This window comes from Leptosomus discolor, chromosome 7 (genome assembly GCF_034619465.1).
Source record: "Leptosomus discolor isolate bLepDis1 chromosome 7, bLepDis1.hap2, whole genome shotgun sequence".
Classification (NCBI taxonomy): Eukaryota; Metazoa; Chordata; class Aves; order Leptosomiformes; family Leptosomidae; genus Leptosomus; species Leptosomus discolor.
The window spans coordinates 381590-396873 of record NC_141397.1 but is presented as its reverse complement, the minus strand read 5'-3'; the positions used below and the strand labels follow the sequence as shown (position 1 = coordinate 396873).

The following is a 15284-nucleotide window of genomic DNA, read 5'->3' as shown; positions in this document are numbered from 1 at the left end:
CTTGTTTAGAAGCACTTGTGTTCTACCAATTCAATAGACGTCACTTCATAACAAACGTTAATTGTATCCTGTTGAATTTCAGCTGAACACTCTTCAGCACAGGTGACCTGAATTTAGCTTGATTTTGACTTCGTGAAGCACCTACCACAATCTCAACTCCTTTAAAAATAAATAAAATGTTTAATACACCTCTTAGGATTTCGTTTGTTAGGAACAGCACTGCAGAATAGTGAACGCTCTCCCCATGCTGAAGAAAAAAAGAACTTTTGGAGTTCTTTTAATACTGCTCATTAATTCAAAACACTTCAAGTGCTTTCCATGGGGAGAAGGGACACTTTCATGTTGAAAACTAACCTAATTCTAAAGATAAGACAAGCAAACCCAAGTTTAAAGTTTAGTTCAGTTTAAGATCAGCTCCTGGTCAGTCTCCAAACACACAGAATTACTTAATTCTGATGCATCACTGCACCACAGCTTTCAGCAGAAACACCTCCCCCTTTACGTTACCAAAGCTGCTTTTGGAAAAATGACAGCTTAGCTGTTGATGTGCCTACCTATGGAAACCAAGTTCGAAGATTGCTTTCCTCAGTACCCACTTCTCACTAAAAACATTGCAACATCAGAGCTATTCAAAAGTGCACTGTGCCCTGTTCCACGAGGCAGAGCACAGTAAGGAGCAACTCTGCTCCAGTCTTGCCCCTTACAAAGATTCTGTAAAATCTCTCCTGGATGGAGAGGCACGGGGGGCAAGGGTGCAGGCCAGTGCTCCCCGGAGAGTGTTCTATCCAGCATTTACGGCTGAATACATTTCTCCTCTTCTCAAAGACAACCTTCAACCCATTGGTGGTTCCTAAAGCATGCCTTTCCGGAAGAGAAGGAAAAACCAGCAATCCCTTGCCTTGTGTCTGTGCCCTGCCTCTCTCAGCCCACCACAGTGCCTGTTAGACCAGTACTTCACACCAGGAATTGGGTGCGAACCTTGACTTCCCCACACCTTGCACAGTGGAAATAAGGTGTACAGGAGACAGAGGGTCAACTGCTTCTCCCGCTGCCTCGTCACTGTAACTGGTCACTGAGCCAGAGCTGCCATCGCAAAGGACCCACAGCACATCAGGGGGCTCATTCCAGACCCGCTGGGAAAGGCAGTCCCGCGAGGCCCACCAGGAATCTCTGATAAGCCTATCGACAACAGTAACTCTGCGCAAGCCTGTGCCCACGGGTAACACCGAAGGACTATTGACTTAATCAGGCAAATGTGCATCTGAGAGACGTTTTTGAAAAGATTCTTACTGGCTGGCCCGATGGATTTTTAACTGTCCCTTTGCAACATCTGAAAGAACTTGGTATAAAACACGTGCACCTCACTAAGACATTGCTGGGATAAGAATATCAACATTATACAGCAAAACACAAGCGGCACATTCTCCACAGTGCTATTACAACACTGAGCGGGGGTTTCCAAAGCAAAAAGCAGCACTCCCGCAACAACACCAACTCCAAACACGCACAACAGCACAAGCGTACCCGAAGGATTTGATACCGCACCCTTCCTGCCCCTCTCTACACTACCTTTTGAAGACTCAACCACTGTAGCACTCATCCAGCCTCCTTCTGCAACAGCCTCCCACCTGACTCCTTTAACTACAACTGAAATAATATGACCCTTACAGCTTTTTTCTCACACCAGCTGTTGCAGGAGATGACACAAGCAGTGCGCACCCCCTCATTTTTGTTTTAAACAGCAGCACTCCTCCTCCTGCCCAGCAAAAGGCCAGGGCACAGACGGGACGCTCACAAGGTCCCTAAGGCTGCATGTGCGGGCCACGAGCACAAGTGAGCAGAAGAGGAAGCCATGCCCTCTGGATGAAAAAGGAAAACAACTGCAGCTCCATGACAGCTACTGTGGGTTAACATCCAGGAGGTACAAGCCCTTGCCTGCAGCAACAGTCTATCAGCTGAAAAGCAGGGGGCAAGGAAGAGAGGGACAGCACAGGAAGAAGGTAACGAGGAAGGAAAGCAGAGGAGCAAAAAGGAAAAAACGAGAGAAGAAACCCCCCCCCCCCCCAAAAAAACCCTCCACCACCAAATGCAGCCATCATCGCCCTCCCGCACGCTCTCCAGCTTCTTGACCAAAATGAGCATTGCCATGACCACTGGCACACCAATGCTTATGCAAGGTGCTGCACACACACCGAATTATCCACCGCAGGATCATTCTCAGACTACTTTGATAACAATCCCAAGTTTTCACTTGGCAGAATTCTCACTGCTGTTTCCTGGAAAGATCAGACAAAATCAGGCAGAACTGACCAAATGTATAGCGGCATTATTAAAAATAAATTTTAAATTTAAAATTTAAAATCTCTTTTTAGAGAACCATTATGACAGCTGATCCAATTATGTTCTGGGAGGAAGGAGAGAAGCCGTGCCAATATTCTACGGCAAGCAGCTAAAGCAGTTTTGCTTTGTTTCGCTCTTAGAGATCTTTGACATGCTGGGGCTCCATTCCCAGCTCAGTCTGCTTTTAAGATGCTTTCTTCTCACAACTGCTTGAGATTAGTACCAGGTTTCTGGTTAAGAGCTCTTAAGAAAGGTCACTGCTGTTTTCCCTTATGGAAAAAGATCTGAAACCATCCCTAAACACAGGCACTAAAGCAGCTCCTGTTCAAGTCCATTACAGGTATTAGTCAAGCCTGTGAATTCATGTTTTCGAAAACCTTAAAACGGTCATATGCCAACGCCTTTATAATCCTGAGGGCCTCCAGCTCAATATGCCCTTGGTTCTTTTCACTCTACAGATACAGGTTTAGCACACAGAGACAGCTAGTTCCAACCCCGCACTAGCATCTCTACTAATAAATCACTGGATTTAATCCCCAATGAAACAAGTGCAGCATTACAACAGCACAAAAGGGAGTGGTTTGCTCTTTAAAAGTTACTGCTAGTTGGCTTACCTGAACATATGCAGGCTGTTTTTCAAGAATCAAGTCTGCAACTTTCTTAGATACCTTAAAAAGAAAAATATTACATGTAATACACAGCAACTCCAATGAAGCAGGCCATCCCTATACTAAAGTTCTACAACAAATCTGTGGTTCTGGATCATTTCGTTCTGCAGTTTTCAAATTTATTAATAAATATGCCACAACAAGGTAAAATAATCCTAAAAATGACAACCAGCTTTCCTTAGGAGCAAGATAAGAAAAACATTTACAGTTCCATGTAGGAATTAGTGGGCACTTTAAAGTTAATCCCTTACCCTAGCATGTTAAGTAACATGCTAGAATAGAAAATAGCAATAACATGGGACACCGCAAGTGTTCACATTCTGCTTATGCTACTGCTCAAGTACAAATTTAAGTTAACTATCTGCCATGGAGATCTAAGAAAGGACACCTACCTTTCAGACCTGTATTGTACTAAATAAAATACATGCAAAATGAATATGTACCCTGTGCACATTACACTCTTTCTTGAGCACACAGAACGTGTATTTTAAAATTTTCTTCATTGTTCTGGACTAACAGTAAGTGGAATGCTACTGAGAGCTGCTGTCTGTACTGAATTTTAAAATGGGCATGGCAGCCTTCATCAGTCTCTTGTGTGCAAACACACAAGCTTAAAAAAAAAACCCAACACCAACATTCACATAAATACAAGCTGGAAAATAGTGTTTTGCTTTGTTTTGTTTGTTCTTCAGCAGGTACTACCAATATTTAAGAAGAAACAGTTTTAAACATGATGAAGAAATGATTGGTATTGCTCTATGTTCTTCCTGGGGAACAATACTCTCAGAAATGAAAATAAAATAAAACTGGCAATGACCGTCAGCCAGCCCACTAGGCACTCCTGGGACCAAGAATGGAAGCTAGCTGGGATAGCACTGCTCATCCAGCAGAAAGCAGTATCACTCCCCAGGTGCAGACAGCTCCCGTCGTGCAGGCAAGACAGCCAAGGCATCGCTAACAGGTATGAGGATTACCCAGCACATCACACGGAAGCCGTGTCTCAGCCTTGAGTGTACTTCCTTGCAAAACTAGGTCACCACCAGGTGTCCTCTTAAACTTGAAAAACCGAAAAAAACAGCACAAAACCTAAAACCACCACCCACTTTCAACTTCTTTCCTTATACCTCTTGGTGAGAAACATGGAATACTCATTTGTTCAGCTTCTCACTGATACTTTACAAACTGTCATAGGTCTATTCTGGAAAAAGCAGTCTTATGCAGAAGAAACTTGTTCTCTGTGTATGGCTAACAATCCAACACTCTCCTTCTGTACGTTTCATTCATTTAAAGACATGAATTAGGATTATTATTGTTATTTTACTTGCAGATACTCTTCAAATGCCACAGTTAATACATTTGTTTCCTGTACCAAATTATTCATCCCTGAAAGAGCAATGAATCAATAACTACCATACAAACAGAAAATAAAAAAACCCGAGATGTAACAAGTACCTTTCAGAAGCTGCAGCTCCGATTCCCCCCGTAAATTACAGTTATTACTCATTGTTACATTTCATTTGTTTTATTACACAGTAACTCTGTACTAGTATTCACTAGAAACCCTTGTGGGCGATCAACAAATTGGCAAATGAAAAATAAGAGAAAATAGCAACTTTAAGGAGATTTTGAAACATTTTATGTTTTACACTGCCAGAAATCCCTCAGAAAGAGAGACACTACTGCACTATTCAGTGCTGCGTTGAACATTACTTTCCTTGCAGTACATAGGGAAAGCTGAACATTCAGAAAATCAAGTTTCTAAAGAAACAGATAACGCATTTGCTCCTTGTTACAATACTTACCACCAAGATTTACTTCCATGACTTCATATGACTCTATGATTTACTGATACGATTTTCTACTATAAAAGCACAAGACATAATATTAAAAGAAAAAATGCTGAAAATCTAATGTGTTTAAAAAAACAAAACTTTCTCAGTTACACTTCCAGCTAGATTTATAGACAATACAACAAATTGCCTGAGGGTATGGAGGAAATAACTTCACTTACAGCAGCTTGCTGTTGTTTTAATTTGTCTCTGTACTCTTCCAGTTCTTGAAGACTAAGTACTGGAGGAAGCCTCTGCATGGAACCAACAAATTAAATTCAGTGAGAAATTAAAGGACATTAAATACACACGTAGTATTAACTAACCCAACAAGTCCATTAAAGAAACATTCTTATTGCTTCTGCAATCTAATTTGCAGAATTAATCCATTATTTCAAACAACAGCTACTGAAATAAATCAGTATTAAGATAAACAATGTATTATCATAATTACATCATATAACATCATCATTACCTTATTTTAAGACATATATGTATACACAGAACCCCCCTAATCATTGAAGTTATTATGCCTCAGTCAGTTTGCTAAAAAAAACACCTAAAATACTGACCAGATTTTTTTTTTTTCCCTACATCTATTTTGGCTACTTCACTATAGTTTAAATTATGAATTACCTGTTCGTACAACTGATATTAATTGTACCACATTAAAAGAAGAGATTCTGTACCAATACGACATGCTAGAAGCTCTACACAACACCAAGACGAGGCAGGAGGGTATGGCTTTGTATTAAGGCAAGAGACAAGAAACAAAATGAAGAACAGCTCATTGAAACAAGCATACTTTTGCCCCTCAGTTATACTACTGTCTTTTCTTTTAGGAAAACAGCTTACCTCTAACTCATACTTCACAATATCAAAGGAATCATTGGAAAAATAAACTTCTTCAATGCTGTTAATTATTTCTTGCTGAGCTTGAGGATCAGTTGGTTCTTCACGTAGTTCTCTGAGCTCCTCCTTCACAAAACAAAAAAAGGATTCCCATGATGTAATACCACATCCTAACAAGAACAATGTTTTACCAAAACAAATACTTTTCAAAAACCACTTACAACATTAGTACAAGAAGCAATGGCAAAGAAGAGAAACATCACTACACTGCAGCTTGTTCTTCCCATTACAAACAGCAAGATATTGAAAACTTTGGTCTTGTTTAATATTTTTATCAATGACCTGGATGAGGACATCGAGTGCACCCTCAGCAAGTTCACAGATGACATGAAATTAAGCAGGACTGTTGATCTGCTTGAGGGTAGAGAGGCTCTGCAGAGGGATCTGGACAGGCTGGATCGATGGGCTGAGATCAGTTGCATGAAGTTTAACAAGTCCAAGTGCCGGGTCCTGCGCTTCGGTCACAACAGCCCCATGCAGCGCTACAGGCTTTGGAAAGTGTGGCTGGAAAGCTGCCCGGCAGAAAAGGACTCAGGGGTGCTAGTTGACAGTCGGCTGAACATGAGCTGTCAGTGTGCCTGGGTGGCCAAGAAGGCCAACAGCATCCTGGCCTGTATCAGCAATGGTGTGGCCAGCAGGAGCAGGGGAGTGATCGTGCCCCTGGTGAGGCCGCACTCCGAATGCTGTGTGCAGTTTTGGGTGCCACAGTTTAGGAAAGACATTGAGGTCCTGGAGCAGGTCCAGAGAAGGGCAACGAAGCTGGTGAGGGTTCATGAAAACATGTCTTATGAGGAGCTCCAGAGGGAACTGGGATTGATTAGGCTAAAGAGGAGGCTGAGAGAAGACCCTATTGCTCTACAGCTACCTAAAAGGAAGGTGTACTGAGGCTGGTGTTGGTCTCTTCTCCCAGGTAACTAATGACAGGACAAGAGGTAATGGCCTCAAGTTATGCCAGGGGAGATTTAGATTGGATATTAGGAAGAATTTCTTTACTGAAAGAGTGGTCAAGCACTGGAACAGGCTGCCCAGGGAGGTGGTGGAGTCACCATCCCTGAAGGTGTTCTAAAGACGTGTAGATGTGGTGGTTAGGGACATGGTTTAGTGGTGGGCTTGGCAGTGTTAGGATAACAGTTGGACTTGATGATCTTAAAGGTCTCTTCCAAGCAAAATGATTCTATGATTCTAATTTTTCAAAGAACACAGTGCAGACTTCAGCGCTGCAGATCACTCAAACACTTTACCAATACCTTTATGGCACAAATGCATGTTGAGTCCATGGTTTCTTCCTCCTGAAATTCAGAAATTCTCACAATAAACTAAATCAACAGGCTATTTCTCCAGAAGCAAAAAAAAAACCATAAAACATAACAAATAAAATCTGATTTTTTTTTTCAAACCAGGAGAACCATCCTTGTAAAGGTAAGGTAGACTGTCACTACAAACATGTAACTTTTCAATTCAGCCCTCAGAATTCACTGTAATAATTCACTATATGAAATTAAAATTAAAAATTATCCAAGACAGGCAACAGGGTCAGCTTCATTTGTCCACCGAACCATTGCAGATGGAATTACCTAACTTATCATCTGATGTTTGGCTACAAGTTCCTCCACGGTTGTTTGTTAAAAGAACAAAGAAGAAAAACTAAACCCAAGAAGCAATCTTTAGCATTATTTGAATTTCTAGACTATTGATATCTTGTCATATTGGTGAAATGGTATATCAATGACATAGGTCAACGGTGACTGACATCCCCTGAAGATGGGTTAAGAAAGCCATCGTGGATACATATTCTAGATTTAGAGCCATGTGACAACAAACTGGGAGAGTTGTTTTTAATATTAGCATTTCAATGAAACCTAATCAATGACCTTTTTGTCTTTGTAGAAGACCACAGTTTTCAGCACAAAAGTAAAGCTGATGTTGATGTGGCTGGGAAAATTAGTAAGAAACCATTTTATTCTATCTCAGAAAGTTCGTTCATCTCAGCATTTCTTGACAAGACACTACCTAGGAAAATATTTATGAAATGGACAGCGTTTTCCTTTGTCGTGCTCATTCTTTCTAGAAAAGCAGTCTAGTGAGAACAACTCTGCAGGATAAACCTACACTCCCATATAAATTACATTACCTGCCACCAAACTTTATGCCATGACAAACTGCAGCTTCCACTCCATCAGGCTCCACTAGTTCCAAATAACTAACGTGCTCAAGGCCAATCTCTTCTCACCACTGGAGGAAGCAAACATCCTTGGCTAAAGTTAATTTGCTGACACTCAATTTTCACCATCCCTTCCACCAGGGATGCAAAAGCATGTTGCTATGCACGCATGAAGCCCAGAGTTTCGGGGGCCTCAGGGAAGGCCAGATTTAGTGCTGTGGAGCTCGTACTCATGCACGTTGCAGAGGTAAGAGAGAGAACGTTTATTAAAGCCCTCAAGACACTTTTCCACCTCAATAATTTTCCAACTATTGCCACCTAAATATCTGCCTTTAAAAAAAAAAAAAGTCAACATTAAAACACACTTGTCAGTTAATTTTATGTAAATTCAGCAATTCCAAGTGCTATCCTGAATAGAAAAAGCCATACAAAACCGGGACAGAGGGGATCACATGACAACAATCATGCAGAGAACCTCCCCATTGCTAAACCAAATCAATCAGCTCCACGGGATACCAGGAAGCCCATAGCATCCATCTCACCCCGCCCGCCCAGGCTCCTACGCACGTGCAGCAGCAGGAGCTCTCCAAGCAACGATGAGCCAACACAGCCACCTCTGATGCTGTTTCATGGGCTGCTCATTTTTCTGGAGTTTTGTTCAATGAGATACTTCGCCTGCTACATAAAACTTGCATCACTTGTGGTGCAAATGTGCAGTTTTGGGTTTGCCAGTACTTTGGATCACGCTTTCATGGAAAGACAATTTATCCCATCAAACACACTTCCTTTGACTTTACAATTAGTGCAACCCTAAGCAGGAGGTCTCTCTTTCATAATGCCACCTAAATAGATCAGTGAAATACAGTTTCTGGGGAGAGAAAGAAAAAAGGTGGGGGCGAGGAGGGTAGAAAAGCCCTATCTGTCTGACAGCTTTGCGTACCTGAAGAAGCCACTGCTAAATAAAACACAGTGTTTGTTTCCACGCACTTCTCACATCATTTTGCCTTCCTGTTCTATGGAAACAGAAGTTTACAGGTCTAGGAGCCTGTGGCAATTCTTTGAAACATATTTCAGAAGAGTGACTTCATCGCAGACTTGTCTGAAATGCAGTTCAGCAAGTTTTAGATGACTTACCCAGCTATTGCCCAAGTGCATCACACTCCCACTGTCCTTGTACCCTACACTTCATGGAACTCCAATACCAATCCTGCTCTGTTGAATGAAGCATTACTGGTAGAGAGCTGAAGCAAAGGCCTTCTGCATTCCAGTCGCTATCAACCAAAAGTCTTCGGAAGCAAAGGCATTGAAAAAAGTTAACTGATACTACTCGGAGGGTGGGGGAAACAGCACACAAACAAAAAACCGAGAAAGTTTCCAACATCGTTAGAATTTGAAGGTCAGTAATAGCCCATGCACCTCTACAGAGAGCGCCAGGGGCTGAGTTTGCACTGCCCTCATTTGGACACAGCCTCCCCCTTTTGTCATGAGCCCAAACCGCACCAACGCACCCACTGTCGACTTGTACCCCTCCAGCCCGAACTGGGTAACACCTACGTTACAAGCTAATCCGAAATACCAGGATGAGGGCCCTGCTCAACCAGCACGTACACTGTAAATCCTACCACCATGAAATAAACAATGTATAAAAGTATTTTTTTATATATACACACATGATCTCTTATCTACAGAAAAAGGTATATTTATAGATTATATATGTCTCATAAGGTATGTATAACTATATCTATAATCTCACCTCAGAACATTTTTTTCCTGCCCCGACCCAGCTAATCCACAGCTAGGGAAGACAGCGCCACAGGGAACTCTGTGGTATTCCCTTACCTTTCACATGAAATGCCCAGAACCTTTTCTTCTGATCTTTCCTTCTTCAGTATGTATACAGAGCACTTATTAAAAAGCCCTCACTCTACCACAACAAACACTACAAAATGAAAATAATTCTCCTGGTGGAGAAAACAGAGCCTGACCCACAGAATAGATACCAGTCACACCATCGCTTAATGTGCCCCCGAAAAGCGCTCAGCTGCTGCTGGGGAAATAGAAACCCACAGAGGATACGGAAGCCACACTTCTGTATCTATATGAACAGCATTAAAAAATAAACTTTCAGTGTCGTCTACCACCATAGGCCACAAAGTCAACTAATATATGCATGTTGTGTATGAGCTGACTATCATCAAGACAAACATAATCTAATTCAAAGTCAACTCATTATTAACACCACGCACTTCTAGAAATAGAACGGTTTCGGTGGGAAGGGACCTTAAAGATCCTCTAGTTCCACCCCCCTGCCCTGGGCAGGGACACCTCCCACCAGAGCAGGTCGCTCCCAGCCCCATCCAGCCTGGCCTTGAGCTCTGCCAGGGAGGGGGCAGCCACAGCTGCTCTGGGCAGCCTGGGCCAGGGCCTCACCGCCCTCACGGTGAAGAATTTCTTCCAAATATCTCACCTCAATCTCCCCTCTTTCAGTCTGAAATCATTACCCCTCGCCCCATCACCACACCCCTGATCAAGAGTCCCTCCCCACCTCTCCTGTGGATGCTCAGTGTGGGGCAGGAATCTGCAATTTTGAAATCCAAGCCCTGGAGATGAGACAGTTCTTTCAACACGGCTGCAGCTGAGTATTTTTGCTCTTTGAAATCAATATATCGGCCACTGTTTAACAGTATTATGTGCCGATCCAGAGATCATTACTTGATTTTTTTAATATAAGTGCCACTGATTTTCCAGCCTGCCTCAGCACAAGCAACATCTTAGTGTAGTAAGTGTAAGTACTGTGTAAGTACACCGCAGTACTTACACAGAGACAAAGAAACACAAGGGTGGTTTTTTTCTTTTTTTAAAAAAAAACATTGTAAAATAAGGCACCCAAATTCAAGTCACTAACTTAAATATCTCATTGGCTAAAGGCAAAATCCAAATCAGGAGAAAATAATAAACAGCATCCACAGCAAGTCTTGTGAATCATCCACTCAAACCAACAGGGTATCAGGAGCAGCCAAACGTTGTGACAATTGTCCCCTCACACCCAGATTACTCTGCATGACTCGTGAGACAAGAGTGAGCTCGCGTCATTTAAGCAGTGAGATCCCAAAAAAGCCAAAAAACTATTATTGTTATAAAGCTATAACATTTAAAGTAGAACATGAAGTTAATTATATATGCTGAAGATTAAAGCCATGAAACTACAAAACATGGCACCAAAACCATGAAAAGTCTAAATATCAAGAACTATACAGGCTACCCATACAGCATCTACTTTCCAAAGTATTAAAAAAAAAAAAAAGGCACTTTTCTTTTTCATTCTTTTTTTTTCCCTTTCATTCCATCAGGAAACCTAGATAATATTAGGATCAGCACCCAGTGACGACTCAAAAGTTCCAAGAAAGAAACTTTAATGCAAGTTCATTCTGAGTCAGTGTTTTGCCTCACAGTGCTTCATTCTTTCATAAAAGCATTTTAAAAGATTTTCAGCAAGAAATAAAACTGTTAAAAAGAACAACAGCAAACCTGGTGTTATAAAGAAGAAAACAAACAAACAAACAAACAAACAAACAAGTGTCACCTAACTATAAAATGAAAAACTACAAATGAAGGGGTGGGAGTGTGTATCATACCTTACTGGGAATCCGAAAGCTTTCAATAGGACTGAGGTCATGAACGCTCTCCTGAGGACTTCTTAGACCCTTTAAAAGAATTTTAATAGTCAGTTAAGATTGACTACTTTATGTATTTTGCAATCAAACCGCACAAGTCTTACCTGGTGTGGAATGTATACCTACAGGTCCTTTAATAAACTACATCGAGATGTGGCTGAAAAGCTAAGACCTTACCCTACAAACATTTAAGCAAAACCATCGGTGTATAAGTTATGCTCCTCAAGCATCTAGGCACTTCCAACTTCAGGCTGCAATACGTACCTGTTCAGCACAGTTCACTAACATTCCCTTCACAAAGCTCACTTATATCCTCCTCTCAACTTCCAGGGGTTATTTTAAATTGAACAACGCACACGTGTCTAAAAAACATAGCATGCTTCATTTCACTGACTTAACGGTTTCATCGAATTCAAGTCAAGTACCACCGACTCCGTAGCAAAACTACACTATTTCTGCTTGACGGAGTATTTGCCTCTACCATATAACCCTATCAGGACTGGGTTTCCTCATGCATAACCAACCAGAGAAAGAGGCATAATCCACATTAGCTGCTTTATATAATTACTACTCTTTAAAACACACACAAACACATAAATAGAATATGCTCTAGCAGAGCTAGAGCTCTGTGCAGGAAGCATCGACTCACCAGCTGAGCGCACGTTCACAAACACCCAACGCATTCCCCGTTCCATGGAGCCGTACTGCAGAAGAGGCCGCTTGGCACACTTTCTGCCAGCTCCCTCGGCACGGGTGAATCTAGACACTCCAGTCTCATACGGTTCTGACTGCAGCTTCCCTTGAGACTTGGGGTGTTCACATGAGCCACATGTTTCAGGCAGACTGAAATTTGCTACTCCTGTGGCTGATGCCACCAGCACCATTTCCAAGGCCCTTTCAGGCCCTGGGTACCTGCACTTTCTCTGAAAGAAAAGGACCTACACAACTGCTGTGTGAGTTTATGGTGAGAATGTTTGCATTTAGCCTTTGAAACTGATAAAGTGTTCTACAAGTTTGTCACTTTTGTGGCAACTACTGCATTTTACAGTTGTTTCATCTTCCTAGGATGCACAACATCCTCCCGTGGTTTCAGTTCTCAGACCTCCTCGTGCATCATTTCAAAACATCCTCCCCGTCCAGTTACCACCACCAGAGGTGACTCACCCCTTATGCATCAGAAGTTTATGGTAACAACCAACCAAAGCAACCGCTGCAGCTTCTCATACGTCACGTGAGATCTCCCACACACCCTCTCAACAATCTGCAGTACTAGCAGCTGATCTTCAGAAGTATTAAAAAAGTTTCACTTATCAAATGCTAAATGGAACTTTCCCAAAGGCTGAAAACTGTATAAGCTGACCATTTTCAGGCCACAACACCTCCACACCAGGCAGGCTTCCCACGACTCCTCTCAGACAAGCTGAGAACTAGTCGCTTACCCCTACACTGAAAGGGAGCAGAACATTATTTTGGAAATCCGGCTGCCATGCCAGCGTCCATTGTGACCACATCAGCACCACAACTCCGAGGGCATAGTTGAGAAAGAGAATAGAGTTCAGATTCGGACTTTCCCATCACGTCCCGTATCTAGAATGTCTGATGGGGGGGGGGGGGTGACTCAATTTTTAAGTTCTCAAATTAGGGCACACAGGCAAACGGGGTTCCTTTTAGAGGCAGTTCGTACAGGTAAAGGACTCAGCGCTCCTCTGACACCCTCCGTTACAAGGCCCGCGACCTCCGGGACACCGGCCCACACGCAGCCCAGACCCGGACAGCCCCAGCGAGGGCCGGCACGAAGGAGCGGGCAGCGCCCACCCGAGCGCCCCCGCCGCGGCCCGCCCGCCTCCGGCCACCGCTCCGGGCCGGGCGGGGAACAGCCGCTGGCAGCGGCCGGCCCCGCCGCCTCCACAGCCAACGCGTCTGTCCCCGCAGGAGCTGCCTGCGGCACCGCCGCCCGCCTCCGCCTCTTCCTCTGAGGGGGAAACCGCGCCGGGCGCCAGCACACGCCGGGGCTTCGCCCTCCCCCGCGCAGGGCCCGGGGCGATGCCCGCGCCCCGCGGGCCCATCGGGGCGCCCGGGCACGGCCGCGCACGCCCGCCCCGGCCCGCCCTCGCCGTGGGCCCCAGCACGGCGCACCCGGGGAGAACTGGGCCGCCCCCGCGGCGGGACCCCGCTGCCCCCGAGCCGGGCCCAGCCGCTCACCTGGCGGGTCATCAGCGACTTGATCTTCTGCATGATGGCGCCACCGCCGCCGCCCCGAAGGCGCTCAGCAGCCCCGCGCGGCCGCGGGCTCCGGCGGGCACGAGGCAGCCATGTTGGACGCCACCTGACAGAGCCGCCCGCTGCTCCCTGGGACCGGTAGTCCTCGGGCGGCGGCGCCCGACTACAGTCCCCGTCAGCACGGCCGGCGGGGCGGGCACCCGGCGGGGAGCGGGCGGGGGCGGCCCCTTCCGCCGCGTCCCGCCCCGCCCCGCCCCGCCCGGCTCGCGCCGGCAGAACCGGGGGGCTCCTGTGGGCGAGGGACGGGGGTGGCCGGGGCCGCTGCCGCCACGGGGAGCGGGGTGGGGCGGGCCAGCGGCCCCGCAGGCTTTGGGCAGCGGAGGGGCCGGTAGCCTGGCCGGGCGCGTCGGAGCGCCGCGAACCGTCTGTCGGCCGCAGCCGCGCCCTGCCCTGGCCGCTCTCTGCGGGTGCGTCCACGGAGGGCTCGACTGGCCCCGGAGGCCCATCAGGCCGAGGGTCTTCCGGGCCTGGGGGTGTTCGAAGAGCATTGGGACGCAGGGGTTCCCTTGTGTGGACCCTGAAGGCGTTACCTGAGAAGGCAGAACGAGGCTCTGGCTCCGGAGACACGCCAGAAGCTGCCCTTGGACAGGGGCTGTTTTCCGTTTGCCCCCGGTGACCCGGGCGTTAGGCACAAGGTGTCGGGCCGGCTCACAGGTGGTGCGGTGACGCATCGCCGAAACAGGCTCGGGTGTCTCTGTCTTTGGTGGTATAGATCTGAATAAAGCTGATAACTTTTTAAATCTATTGTATGTCTATAGAAAAAAAAAAAAAAAAAAAAAGGAAGCACTTATCCTACGATCTGTGCTTAACTTAAGGAGGTGACATTCAGTAATAAGGCCACCAGGACCCCCGCTGCGGCGGGGCAGTGCCTGCACAACAGGCTGGCTGCCCTTTCGAGGCTGCTGGGGGCCGCACAGGTCAGCGCAGCAGCGTTCCCCCTCCCGCCGGGCTCGGCGCCAGCTGCCGTACCTTGGGGGAGCAGGCGTGCCGCCCCGCATTGAGCCCACCCGTGATGAAGGGCGGGCAGGACCAGGGGACCCCTCCCTGCGTTCTTCAGCAAGAGTTCAGTACTTCTGGCTACTGTCGGGAATATAATCCATAGTTACTTCTGTGGGAAACCTCTAACAAGTTTAGCACGTAACAAAGTTACTTGTTAGTAATAAAATAACTAGAATTTGCAGAAATACTGAAAGTATTCAGAGCATTACTGCTGCAAGTAAACTTCCTGTAATGTATTTTAGCCCTGGGTACAGGCTAAACGTAGGCATTGCTTTTATGAAAAAGAAATGGGTGAGGTTTGATTAAGTCTAAATGCCATTTAACAACCAGCACAAGCTAGAATTCTGTAGAAAAAAATAACGTACTTTATTTGTGTGAGTTACTCAGTGGGGCATGTAAAACACCAACACAGACTTTATCC

At 45.4% G+C, this 15284-nt stretch overlaps 1 protein-coding gene across 3 annotated transcripts in view; it reads right to left on the bottom strand.

Annotated features, from left to right (window-relative positions):
• Positions 1 to 13828, bottom strand: part of VPS50 (VPS50 subunit of EARP/GARPII complex) — a 76156-nt gene extending 62328 nt beyond the window's left edge. For all 3 annotated transcript variants that reach the window (XM_086467702.1, XM_086467703.1, XM_086467704.1), the window contains exons 1-5: positions 13787 to 13828; positions 11546 to 11614; positions 5693 to 5815; positions 5020 to 5091; positions 2955 to 3008 (exon numbers count right to left, since the gene is read on the bottom strand). In XM_086467702.1, coding sequence (XP_086323828.1) covers positions 2955 to 3008; positions 5020 to 5091; positions 5693 to 5815; positions 11546 to 11614; positions 13787 to 13819 — 351 coding nt within the window. In that variant the 5' untranslated portion in view covers positions 13820 to 13828. The remainder of the gene's footprint in view (positions 1 to 2954; positions 3009 to 5019; positions 5092 to 5692; positions 5816 to 11545; positions 11615 to 13786) is intronic.
• Between the last annotated feature and the right edge of the window lie 1456 nt (positions 13829 to 15284).